This window comes from Hippocampus comes, unplaced genomic scaffold (assembly GCF_001891065.2).
Source record: "Hippocampus comes isolate QL1 unplaced genomic scaffold, H_comes_QL1_v1.1 scaffold29, whole genome shotgun sequence".
NCBI lineage: Eukaryota > Metazoa > Chordata > Actinopteri > Syngnathiformes > Syngnathidae > Hippocampus > Hippocampus comes.
Genome location: NW_017805820.1, coordinates 498,260 through 511,818, shown reverse-complemented (window position 1 = coordinate 511,818; position 13,559 = coordinate 498,260). Strand labels below are relative to the sequence as shown.

The following is a 13,559-nucleotide window of genomic DNA, read 5'->3' as shown; positions in this document are numbered from 1 at the left end:
GGGAAATCACAATGTCCTTTGTGATTGTGTGGACTGTGAAAGTGTTGGAGAAAACATAACAATAAACCGTATTAGTCAACAGGAATGGTGTTCATGTGTGTGTGCTAGAGGAAAAACAACTGGAAGTGGCTGCTCAGTAGATGCATGAGCTCTGTGTTGTTGGACCCGGCTATTTTAGCCTTTCCGGTATCAAATCAGTTGAGCAGAAGGATTGCCCTATATTTCTTTTCCTGTGATGCTCCTTTGCCTCGTCTTGCCTTCACGCGCATGTGTGTTGTTTTGACAGAGGCTTCTGCATGCACAGAAAGCAATGCATGGCTGACTCATTCAGCCCAGATGCATGTCTTCCTATGGATGTCAGCTATACGTGCATGTGCATGAGGCAGGCTCATTAATGTTACATGTGGTCTTAACACATACGTGGCGCGCATGCAACTGTGACCTACTTCGCCCTTTTACTACCAGGTCAATTCCAAATGTAATATACTGCTATAGACCAGTATACACATAACCATTTTATCCAGAGTTACAAAAAAACAATTAGCAAAATAGGGACCTGAGTGAGTAAAGCACCGAGATACACTGGTAAGGAGTTTTACAATTTCCCTGTGCTTGCGTACTGTTTCGAATGAGAAATGCTGCAAAGAAGAAGAAGAAAAACCTTTATTTGTCTCACAATGGAGAAATTCGCAAATGCTAACACACTAACAATTGTTATGCTGACATATAGCTTAGGTGCAGAAAGTCAGAGCAAGCGCATGGCAGGTGACATAGCAAGATGTCTGTCTTGGTACAAAAAGCGCTAATTGGCCATAAAGCAAGCGTCACCAACGGGCATGCGGGCACATGAGCCCTGTTCTAAAAATAGCTCAACATTGATGGGGCAATGTGATTTCCTCAAAATGCTACAATCATTGTTTGAATATTGGAACACTGGCAGAGATATATTGAATCAAAGTGTTACACATAAGGCTTGTCTCGTTCTAATGTGTTGGGTAGATTGCTTGCGTGCCTGTGTGTGGTGGGGTTAAAAAATATGGAATGCAAAGAATCTTTATTAAAACCGACAGATCAGAGAAGGCCCATTGTGAAGCCCCTAATTAATCATGGGAACATTTTGTAACTGTGTCTTCTGGGAACGTAAATTACTTAAAACCAAGTGCAATTATATTTAAATACAAGAGCAGGGACAATGTGGTGCCCTCCTACCGGCTGTAACATTTGGAACCTCTGCACAATCAGATTTCTTTTGAAACAAAAAAATAATAATAATAATGCTGTCTTTGAGTATTATTCAAGCATTGCTTATTATTGTAGCTGGTCGTGGTGGAGGACTACACTGCCTCAGACATGCTTCTAATTCTCCTGTCTGTAAACAATTGTGCTCTCGAGGACCACTAATACATCTTTCATTGACATTAAGAATGGCAATTACACACACAAAGTCATCAGGCATACGATAGAGACCCTGAGGTGTGCAAACTTGACTCTCATAACGGCAGCAACCCGTGAAGGTCACAGCCCACTCCTTCCCCGCTGCTGTTTGTAGGTCAGTCGGCCATACTGTCTGCTCTGTCACTGCAGACCCTGCGCCAGCTTGCAGAGCCCTTGTGAGTGACATGGAACGCACAGGCGCTGGCATGCGGGTGTGCAGGGAAGCGTTGCAGCACTAGTCATGTTGTCCCCAGATACGGTTGGCGAATGACCTCCAGCGCCATTGCAGTTTGACTTCAGAGGACAAGAGTAAGGAGCATTATTACAAGGCTCTGCAGGTCCAGCCGATGTGTTCACAGCTCCCTCTTGTGTCCATGAATCCAGTCATCCATTTTCTCACAACCACCACAGACATTCACTGCATTATGCTCACAGTAATAATGGTCCTTATGTCACACGAACATTTTATATTCAGATCAAAGAAACGAGGCACCGAGTGTACATGAAGTCAAATTACATTAAATTCCTGGACTCAAAATGCAGTGGAATATCTGACTTCAAATGGACTTTTTTTAGGATGCTGGTTGACCTCAAAATTGTTGAGATGGTAAGAAATAAGAATAATAAGAAAAATTTGTTTTGCAATATCTTTATATATTGTCAACTAAGCTGTATTACACTTAGCAGTAGATGTCATGGCGGAGGTGCGTGTACAATTTACAAACATGTACCATAAAATAAGTTACGTTTCTAAGGCAGTCATCCCATTTTTACATCGCACATGCATGACTGATTCAGGGGCATAAGTAGAAAAAAATAATAAAATCAACATTTAACTGTAATTAGGTTAACTGTGGCGACTGCAAATTATGCAGTCGCCTGTGCACTGGAATTACGAATATGGGCAACATAATGGCTCACCGGTGTAGTCATCACTAGATGAAGTGCAAACGTGTGGATTCCCCGAAATACTTCAATTTCAATGAGAGCATCAGTAAAAACTTTACCCCACTTCTCTCTTTGTGATTTCCTCCTGCGGCCTGCGTCAGTCTCCCCCCAGTAAGAAGCGCAAGTTGGACAGAGTGCGGAAACCTCTTTCCTTCACCCTTCCCCACGTGGCTTTGAGGGAGCTCCAGATGAAGTCCCGTGGTCTGGACTGCACTGGCCGCCATCCTCTGGAAGCCATCACAACTCTTATGGAGAAGGCGCTAACGGAGCTGCGGGTCAGTTGTTCTTTCGTTTGAGCAGGCTGTTCTATTAAGTTTGGGGACTAAATTACACAGAAACTCCGATTTGAACATGGTTAAATAGCCACCCAATTTGTTTTAAATGCTTGTCCTCAGTAGGGACGCCGATGATCTGGATCCTATCTCAGGTGAGAGGCGGGCTACACCATGATCTGTTCCGGACTGAGCAGCCATTCACAGGGCACCTATGCACAAACAACCATTCGCACTGCCGCTTCCAAGTTACACCGACAGACAATTTGGAGTCCGCAATGAACTTGACATTACTTTCGGAATGTGGGAGGAAGCCAGTGTGTGCAGGGAAAATCCGTGCAAACTCAGCACAGGATGACCCGTACTGACGTTTGAACCGACATTTTAACCCAGGACCTCAGCACTCTTGAGGCAAATATGCTTACCGATACTTCACCATGCTTCCCATATAAACCATATTTCGGAAAGTCTATAAGGCCAAATTGGATGTTTTGCTTTTTTTAGTAGTTGGGCTGTAGAATAACAAATAATTGTTGACTAAAGCTTGCAAAATGTAAAATGACTGATGGGGATAAAATGTCAAAATTGGCAGAGGGCTGCAACACTTTCGGTTGTACTAGTTTATTACTAAAGCCAGATGGTCTCAAGAAAAAATTCCTACCAGTCTTCCGAATAAAAATAGATCCTTGAATCCAGTGAAAATACATCTTGTTTCTTCTTCTTGCAGGTGCTGCACAAGCGCGTTCCGTGCAGGGAGCAGGAGCAGCGCCTCCTCCTGACCGCGGTGGAAAACACTTGGATCCACGGTCGACAGAAGCGACGCGAACAAATGCGGCAGTTGCGAGAGCTGCCAAGAGCACATCACAGCACCGCGGCTGCCGCCACGACGCCCTCCCTCGCCCAAAACAGCCAGGAGGATGCCACTCATGAGTCAGCTGACCAGCAGGTAACTGCAGAGTCGATTGGCAACAGTGCCCCATCCGTCGAAAGCATGAAGGCTACCAAGGCCGCTGGTGAAATGAATCAAGAGCTCCTGGAAAAGGTTGCAGGTGAAGATGGGGAAATAATGCCTGAGTGCAGCTCTGCAGGGACATGTGGCCTGAAGGATGCCACTAGTGCCACAAGCGAGATGTCATCAAAACAACCAGCGAGCCCGGGGTCAGTGGAACACTTCCTGTTTAAATGTATGCTGAATGTGCTGCAGGAGGAGGGCGACGCAATGATTGAGATGCACTGGGTGGAAGGTCAGAATAAAGATCTGATGAACCAGCTGTGCACCTATCTGAGGAACACTCTTTTAAAGGCTGTTGCCAAATCATGAACAGAGAGAGCCGCAGTAGAGATCATGGATACAAAACTTGTATCTGAGATGATTTTGGCATGTTGAAACAATTGCAGCCCACAGTTTTGTACGTGAACCAGTGTGAGTCAGTGATTTAAATTTGTTGGACTTGACAGTTTACCTTTTTAGGTAATCACTGCTACTCATTTTATTTGACTTTATTGCCAAGCAGTGGGAATAAATGTGATTTTATAAAATGTCGGCTGCTCCGTGATGCTTTTCAGGATTTACACATGGATTACTATTCTCTTGGTTTTGATTAAAAAATAAAAACATGAATACGGGGTTAAGCGTTGGACCCAAAAATAAATGTACTATATCTTAAACATGAGTATGATTTATGTTGAACATTGCCCTTAGTTTTTCAGGAAATATATTCCTGACAGGTAGCACACTAAGTTTGTGATTGACACGTGTGCCTCACATCTCTGAGGTTGACCGTTTGAATCTTGCGTCTGATCTTGTGTACACGTGAGCATGTTTTGTTCCTTGTGGTTGTGTGAGTCTTCTCTAGCGTCCTCGCACGTTCCAAAACCATGTTAGGTTAATTGAAAAGGCTGAAGTGTAGAGGTGTGAGTGTGAATGTTTGTCTACTACGTGCCCTGGGATTGACTGGAAAACAGTCCAAGTTGTACCCGGCTTCCTGTTCGAAGGACAAGGACAAGTGCTCCAGAAAATAGATGGATTTAATAGCCTGATATTATATGGCATATATTTGCCTGGTAATGACTTCTGTTTAATCAGAATTCGCTTCAAAACTTTCTAATAGTCTTTAGGAAATTTCCACAGTCTTCTGGTGACAGGTCACCAGTTCAAAACCTGCTGTTGACGCTTCTTATTGCAGACTGCATTCGTGCAGGGGTCACCAACCTTTCTGAAACTGAACTACTTCTTGGGTAACTGATTACTGCGAAGGGCTCGTGAAATAACCAATTTGCTCACATTACCTTAATATTGTATGTTATTCATAATTAATATTTAAATCGTTCGTGTGAAGACATTGGTGATTTCTAACAACTGAGAAGCAGATTTATCACATACAGCACTTTAGTTCTATAAATCGGTTTCCATTTTGAGATTATGATTTACACAACAATCCTGGGAAATCACAATGTCCTATCACTCGTGAGCTATTCGTGGTCCTTGAATGTAGATAATGTAAAGGGAACCTGAAATACTGGACAGTACATAGGCTTTAGAAAAACATTTCTCCGGATGCAAGTAGCTCTTCCATCTTCCACAAGAGGGAGCATATTTACAAATGTGCTGTGACTTTTCTCCCCTTCTTTGCTTCCTGTGACTGGCGCCAAATTGTGAATTGTTTTCGTTATGTTAGCCTTTCTCTCGGAAAAGTGAAGTCATGCAAACGTGGGCATCAAACGTTTTAGCTTTCCCCTTCTCTCTTTCTTTGGAGACGGGAAACGGGACAAAAATGCGGAGAATGTGCATGTGGGCGTGTGTGTGTGTGTGTGGTTTTTTTTGCTCTGAGTCCGTCATCCAAACATCACACAAGAAGGCATTTTGACGCGATCGAACCAGCCAAAGCGCCAATTACGTCACCATAGTTTCATGAACATCTTCAAACGTTACGCGAATATCCCCGAGTGTGACACAGATAGACGTTTCTGACACAACTTTTTGACGGCGTTCTCGCAATATTTTGTCAAAGGAGGTGGAATTCCAACAATAACCTTCACAAAAATAGTCGCTACAAAGCCTTTTGCGTGACATTGCACGAGCGATATGGCAGTTAGTATTCTTTGAATTGAAAACCTTCGTCGAGCACGTGGGGAAAGTCCCGTTGGCATGTCTAAAATACTTTTACTCGCAAGTACCTGACATTTTTGTTAAAATAAAATTTCCTTTCACAGATAGTCGCGTTACATTCTAGAAGCCATGCTCGTTAGCATCATTTGAAGATCTATGTGGAATACGTGCCAGGTCTTTCCTGAACATGTAAGCAAAGGCAATACTGTACATAACTCTGGGTTTGTGTGACATTTCGTGCTCATAATTTGTGGATGTTTTTCATCGTCATCAATCCCGTCCAGTACGCTGTCGCGCCGTGTTTTTGACGGCTCCCCGTGGCGTTGGGGTGAGTGGGCGGTTACTCGCCGCTGCGTGATTCACAAACCTTATTTGTTCCTACTACTTTGAGCGCCATCTTGTTCGCAACTTCTAGCCACTAGTTTGCACTCAAGGGGGTGTCCACTCCGGTTACCCCGTTCTTGCCCTCCATTGCGCGGGTATCTCGCTCTCGCTTGCTTTCACCCTTCAACTTCTCACGCGTTCGCTTACATTATCCCGCATCGCTTCTTTGTTTGCTTTTGGACTGGGAATCTTTCCAAGCGGACAGAAATGAGCATCGAAACGCTTCTGGAAGCTGCCAGGTTTTTGGAATTGCAAGCCCAGCAACAACAGAGAGCACGTGGTAAGAAGTTGTCTTTTTGCTGTCGTTCATATCTTCTTATTGGTTTAACTTGGTCCACCACGTGAGTTATACCTTCAAGTTTGTTTTGACGATTCACTCTCTTACCAATCATCGCTGACGCATGAATGCCGAATAGCACTAGAGTGCACTTTAAAAAAATGTTGTGTTTCTGCACAGGTAGTATATTTGAGTGTATGTGTACGAATATGTGGAGCTCTTGGGTTTTTCGTAGCACCGTCGCGGTGATCGTGAGAATGGGCGGTGTCACTGTTTAATACCCCGACGTCGCGTGGCTCACATTACGTTTTCCTGTCAGGTTTCCCCCTGCGGTGTCGACTGCGTGGCGCAGCGCGGGCTTTAAGACCAGCCTGCGCGCCACAGGCTGCAGCCTTTGACTGTTTGTATTTAGTGAAAATAAAAATAGCCTCCCGAGGGCGCCGTCTGCCGATGACGTGTACATCAGGACACGCCCATTTTACCACGTGCGCGCCGGGCAACCCCTCCCGAAGATTATTTATGAGCAGCAGATGCCTCACTACCGCACGGAGACGCGTTGCTACAAGCAAAGCTAGTAGACTGTTTCTCTTTTTTATGTGTGGAAATAATACGTTTTTGTTGTGATGATACGCTAATACAGTTCCCTTTGTTTTGATGCCCGTTTATCACACTAGCCCGCCCCCGAACCTTAAAGGGATATGGTTGGAAAAAAATAATGTTATACCACTGAGCCAAATCAAACGTATATACAGTGGTACCTTTTTGAATTAGGCGTTTTAAAGCTCACAACTCAAGCTTGTAACAAAATAATAATAATAAATTAAAAAGAACAAATTGGTCCACGCAAAGCAATATTTCTGTTGTATGAGTGGCAAAAAGTGGATCTGAGTTAATTGTCCCTTCTACCATCAAGTGAAAGAGCATTTAATTGTTTCACTAGTCACTGAAAATCGTTGGCTTAAATATCTGTACAGTAATCATCTACATTACTTGTAATAAATTTTCGGAGTGATAGTGAAATCGGATCCCATGGCCTACCTGATGATCTCTCACAGCACACGACCTCAGTTTGGAAATTACTTTAAATCTGTGCGTTTCAATTCCTTTCAATTTATAGAATCAACTCATGAATTAACATTTTTGGACCACTGCTGTGGTGTCTTGAGTTTTAAAGATTGTCACTGTTGACCAGGAACCCATGTCCAAATTCACCCCCCCCCTTCCCGCCTCCCCAAAATCTTTTTTATTTATCATTCCTCACATTGGTCTGTTGTTTTTACAAATTGCTGACTGACCAATCTTTAGTGTTGATAATGGTTTGCACTCTTGCAGTGTTCATGACTCAACAAATATGTTGTTTTCTTGATGCCCTAGAATCGTCATACCTCCAAAATCGTCACCTTTCAGGGTACCCCCAAACTGGCAGGCTTGCTCAACCATTAAGTTTGCATCGTCAAAGAGAGAAAAACAGTTTTGAAACTTGACATTGTTCAATATTTGTTTAACAGAAAGACACGTGGACTGACCAATAGTAAAAAAAATGGTGAAGAAATGTTTTGCTAAACTGTGGCATCGGAGAATTAAATCAATAAACTTGACTTGGTTTGGCCTGAGGCCATCGATTATTTTATTAATTTGTGACATTTCAGTTTGGAGCTCTGCGGTGAGATTTGTTTGTGAAGTATGTGCCGTGATTGAATAAGTTCTCTGAAACACTGATGTTGCCTGTTGGAGATGTTTACAGTCTTTCGAATCGCCTTGGAGTGAGTGCTTAACTTCTTCCACGTGGCTCCTCCCCCGCATTGCTCAATTTGGTTCGATGTCTTGCTGCTCCTCCTGCTGCTGCTGTTGCTCCTAGCTGCTGTGCAGCAGGTCACTGCATGTAGACAACTAGGCCAGTTTTGCTATGTGCTGCAGTTATGTAATAGCCCTTGTTTGGGAATGCCTTCAAGTGGTGCCACTCTTAGTTTGTAGCCTGTAGAAACATCTGCCATCAGACTTCTTTCTGCACAGCACTCCGAACGATGGACTTCTTACCATACAAAGGACATTTTTACCTTCGCTGCATTCATTTTTGTCTTTAACCAGATATAAAAGTGCGACTCGATGTGGGGGTCTGAATGTGACTTTTAGTCACCATGTTCCATGAATGACATCACGGATGCCATAGCAACAAGACCTTTCATCAAGATCTATACGTCACCGGCGACTTGCGTAGAATTGGATAGTGCTGCATTTAATATTCAAAAGTTCAATCTTTGCATACGGAAACACTGCATGTGCACACATGCCACACGAGCGTGTGTGTGTGTGTGTGTGTGTGTGTGTGTGTGTGTGTGTGTGTGTGTGTGTGTGTGTGTGTGTTCGTTCCAGTTGTGCAGTGTTGTGCTTATTATTGTGGCTTCAATGCATACACCCGACACAACACTGCTCATTGAAGCACGGTAGCGACTACAGATCAATTCATCAATTCAGTCACCTGATTTTTAACTGTAAAAATTACTCCCCTGTCCAACATTATTAATCACACCAGCTTAACTCATCAATTCACCTGCAGCTTCAGTATGGACTTTCATTTTCACCTAAGTGCTTTGCGTTGGCAAAATAATGCGATTATGGCTAATGGTATTGTGTAGGTCCAGTGGGTAGTAATTATGTTCAAGGATTCCAGGAGGCGGCAGAACTGTTTGCTGTACAGTCACGGGTTCCAATCTCAACTGAAAAAGGGATAGTTGGATAGGTTTCTGCAGTCTATCCATGAGTGAGGCGTTGGTACACTTTTAGAGGTGTTCAATTAAATGTTGTGACGTAACGTATGTGATGGGAAGTCTTGTGTTGGATGTTGTCCGCAGAGGATGAACTGAAAGAGAAGCTGCGCCTGGATCTGCTGACAGAGCAAAGACTCGCCGACGTGAACAAGTACAACTGCAGAGGCCACATCAACAATGTTTTTAAAGCAGAGGAGCTTATCACTGAGCGGCCCCCGGCCTCCATCCCGCCGTCCCTGCCTCGCCCCTCCATGCCCATCGCAGTCATCCCCATCCCGGTTGTCAAACCCAACCCCGCCGGCTCCCCTTCTCTCCCTGTGGCCTTGCTCTCCCACCCTGCTGCTCCCCCTGTAGCCTCCCCCAAAAGGGAGCCTCCTTCCCCTCAGGAACAAGGTGTCGTAGCTCCGCCGCGTTCCCCCCAACCCCAACCGCATGACCCGAACCACAAACTGCCGCCGCAGAACCATCAACAACACCCGACGCAGCTCCTCGCTCAAACCAACAGCACTCACACACAACAGCAGCAGACGCCCCAACAGCTCCTTCAGCGCTATCCAAGTTCCATCGTCTCACCCCCCCATCCGCCTGCAGCGCACCCCCAGACCCTACAGCCAACCCCCTTGGTGAACGGCCCCAGCAGTCGGGCGAGTCCTCCTGATGACGGGCGACTACTTGACCAAAAGAAACGACCCGGAGGGTAAGGCGATCAAATTGACCTTCAACTTGTTTGTGTATCGTCAGGAATGCATCCTGACACGCGGTTCTCAAATCAGCCTCCTCATGCTGGAATGTCAAAACCTGAATGTGTTCTGGTCTGTGCTCCGACAGGGCAGGTACCAGAGAAGTGCATAACAAGCTCGAGAAAAACCGGTGGGTTCAAGCGCCGCCAACAAAAATGCTCCCTTTTATTTCTCCCGTGTAATTGCACAACGTGGACGTTCCAAAAAAAGTGCACGAGTGGGCTGTTTCAAATGTGTGTGTGTGTGTGTGTGTGTGTCCATCAGACGAGCCCACTTGAAGGAGTGCTTTGAGACCCTGAAAAAGAACATCCCCAACATCGATGAAAAGAAAACCTCCAATTTAAGTGTGCTGAGAAGTGCTCTGAGATACATCCAGGTAGGAAGCAGGCTGACACTTGATTCCGATCCCGTTGTAACTGCGTTTGAAATGCCTAATGGCGGGCGATTGTTTCACTAATGAGCCTTTTCTGAACTCAAAGGCATTATAGCATAGCTTGTGTATGGACTACACAAAGTGACAACATTGGGCTACCGTCGTGCCTTTGTGTTGAAAGACGATTTCGAATGCCCACATCTTTCAAATGACCATGGAATTGCATACAAAACAAAAAGAAAACAATCTCTTTCTGTACTGGATTTAAATTGACTGACATGATGACATGCATGTTGTAATTTAACCTGCTCAAGAGGTCGGTACCACGACCGTACACACACCCAAGAGAGCATATAACAGCATCAGCTAAACCAAAGCACTTTACACAACATTTTACATAAAAGAATGCGCGTGTCCTCTTTCCTGCTAGATTTACTGTCCGCTGCTCAAAGGTTTAGCACCTTGTGTACATGACACACCTTACCCTGTAGTACTTGCGCCACTGCGTCACTCTTCTTTGCACAGCACACAATCTCGAAGAGCGTCTTTACAGGTGCGAGCCTGACAAGAATACATAATCTGAATCCCCAAATGATTCAAAACATCTGGAAATGGTTCCGTCAGAAGGAGGAAGTGACCGAGGCCTGTCCAGATCACATGCGATTTATTGCGCCACACAACATTCAGAAACTGGTTCAAAAGATGAGCTCTGACTTCAGCTGTAAAGGGCTCAACCTTTTTTTTTTTTTTTTTTTTTATTAAATTAGTACAGGTGTGTTGACGCTTGCCATTACTAAAAAAAACATCACGACTTTGTTACTAGTCTGTAAATGGTCCCGAACTATTTTTCAAAAATGTATCTGTCATGTTTATTTCCAAATTGTGCTTTGAATTCAACTCACTGGACACTTAATTACACCGGTGCGATCTAGCGAGACACTTTATCGACTGGCTTTGTATTGCACAGATTGAATTGAATTGAATTTGAATTGAATACAACTTTATTGTCAAATGTGCTGTATGAGATTTCTTCCCTCTCAACATAAAACGATAAAACGACTGTTCAGGTTTTATTTATTTTTTTGCTGAAATGGCGCGATTGGCGCTATTCAGGTATGTGTCAGGGCAGCGTCAGATCGAATCAGGCGAGCTTCCATCTACAGGAAAAGCTTAGATAATTATAGTCTAAATATTTTCAAATTAGAGGTGCGTTGATCATTACATACGCCTTATTTAAGTGAATGAAGTGGAAGAGTCAGCCTGCGGCAATTAAGCGTTATTCAATATTTGTAGCATAAATGTATTGTTGTGTTGTTTACATGCAATTAGGGTGTTTACACATGCCTGTTGCGTTCCTCTCTCTAGTTTCAGTTTCAAGCTGAGATACACGTTCTTCTTCATTTTCTTACAACCCCCCCTCCACACCACAAGCACCATCCAGCTCTCTGTCTTCAGGCAGTTGAAATGTTTCAGTCCACAAGCTGTTCCCATACATACTACAGAATAATGTGGCTTCTTGAGGGCTTGTGGAAAATAATCGTCTTTCGAAGAAGCCGGTTAACGCTCGATGCTGAATAGTTACAGTCTGACTGTCAATAATACAGAGGGAAAGTAGGCCAGGGTGAGTGCAGAGCTTTTTACCCTATCCCGCTGCCAATGGTGGAGCGTGACCTGCCTCCTCTTGAAAAAAAAAATGTCTCTGTGGGCACCGAGAAGTCCTTTTATATAAATAATAATGTTATTTTGCCAGAGACGTCTGAATGGTTGTTGTAACATTCCTACAGCAATCACAATGATGAAGCTGATGTAAGTGTAAATGCACATTGACTGTGGCGGAAATTTCCAACTCCCAAAAGGGAGCACAGGTGAGGTTTGACAAAGAGGCTTCAAGTTGAACATTTATGCTGTTGCCCATTCACCAATGAGAGGAGGCTTTTTTTTCCCCTTTCATTTTAAATATCTTCAGGGCAAGTCAGTCATGTGCTTGACATGTATTTTTAATTAATTTACGCGACATTCTTCATGCTCTTGCGAGTTACTCAACATCTTGTAGTCAACATCCAAGGCAAGAACAAGTGTGTGCAGTCAACTGAATTCTGCAGTGCTTCAGTTCATCCATGAGGAAAGGATTTTCAGACCAAGGTTTTTTTACATCGATGGCCCCAAATTAGCTTTTCTTTCATGCCATGTGAACCTACTCGTTGTGAGTCAATCGGTAGCTGTGCTCAACATCCGTCCCTCTGTCTTTTCTGAATGTCGGCCATGTAACAATGGCTGTGCGTGGAACAAGAAAACCGTATAGGCGGCCCCGTCGGAGCTGAAAACTAATCTCTAATGCAGTACGAGTCCTCCCACATGCCCCGCCCCTCCCTTGCGGGCCTCACTGAGCTTTTAAGGCCACATGAGCAGCGAGCACATGGCTAGCTCGAGCCGCCTGACGTCACCCGCCTGTGCTGCTCCTCCGCCCAGCGCTGCAGCAGACACGACTCGGGAGTACTCGCAGTTTGAGGCGCCAGATTCTGGACTGGTTGCTCGTGTGTTGCGGCGGCGCATTTACAAACATTCACTTTCACATTCAGAACCTAAAGTCCATGTACAGTCATTACGAATTGACCTAAGTAGATTTTTTTTGGGGGGGGGGGGTTGACAGACTACTTGGGAGGGGGATAGTGGGGGGACCCGGAAGCAAGGCTGGATTTGAGCCGAGAACTGAGTAGTGATGAATAGAAAGTCAAAAGTAAGTTAAAAAAACAAAAATTACGCAACAGTTGAACTGTCTACTATATCGCCACTGGATTGTCAGGTTTGGTGGAAACTGGGTAAAATCTGGATTATCAACGACCACATTTTAATCCAGTCGATATCAAAACAGTTCAAAAGGTTTCCGGCCAACACTGACTGCTCTCTGGAATTGTTCCTAATTGACAGAGGCCCCAATTCCAGCTGATCAAAAACAGCCCCAAGGCCACCTTCATGCTTAACTGTGTTTCTGCGCTTTCAGTGATGAGCAGTGTTGTTTTTGCCAAACATACCTTTTGGTTTTATAGCCATAAAGTTCATCCTTGGTTTTGTTAGACCATAATGTACTGTCTGACGTGTTGGGTGATTTTTTTTTTTCGACCCAGAGTCCACACTTGTGCAACCACTTCATCTGAGTTGTATAATTTTACTTCCCTTACTTCCCCTCTTGAAAATATGTCAATAGATTTATAGATATGTGTGTGTGTATATATATATATATATATATATATATA

At 44.2% G+C, this 13,559-nt stretch overlaps 2 protein-coding genes across 2 annotated transcripts in view; both read left to right on the top strand.

The window, feature by feature from the left end:
* The first annotated feature begins 41 nt into the window (after positions 1–41).
* LOC109525373 (methyltransferase-like protein 16) lies at positions 42–4,194 on the top strand. The gene is made up of 2 exons (XM_019885808.1): positions 42–2,657; positions 3,382–4,194. Exons 1-2 carry the CDS (start codon positions 2,571–2,573, stop codon positions 3,973–3,975), a joined length of 681 nt encoding a protein of 226 aa, XP_019741367.1. The 5' UTR covers positions 42–2,570; the 3' UTR covers positions 3,976–4,194.
* A 1,583-nt stretch (positions 4,195–5,777) lies between these two features.
* The window catches only part of mnta (MAX network transcriptional repressor a), a 14,155-nt gene continuing 6,373 nt past the window's right edge, over positions 5,778–13,559 (top strand). The window contains exons 1-4 of the mRNA XM_019885967.1: positions 5,778–6,427; positions 9,277–9,889; positions 10,021–10,062; positions 10,197–10,308. Of these exons, the coding sequence (XP_019741526.1) occupies positions 6,355–6,427; positions 9,277–9,889; positions 10,021–10,062; positions 10,197–10,308 (840 nt within the window). The 5' untranslated portion in view covers positions 5,778–6,354. The remainder of the gene's footprint in view (positions 6,428–9,276; positions 9,890–10,020; positions 10,063–10,196; positions 10,309–13,559) is intronic.

What these genes read in the sequence shown, in the direction of transcription:
- LOC109525373 (XM_019885808.1), top strand. Translation starts at nt 2,571, where the DNA reads ATGAAGTCCCGTGGTCTGGACTGCACTGGCCGCCATCCTCTGGAAGCC. An exon ending in AGGCGCTAACGGAGCTGCGG is followed by an intron (nt 2,658 to 3,381) that starts GTCAGTTGTTCT and finishes TTCTTCTTGCAG; the next exon opens with GTGCTGCACAAGCGCGTTCC.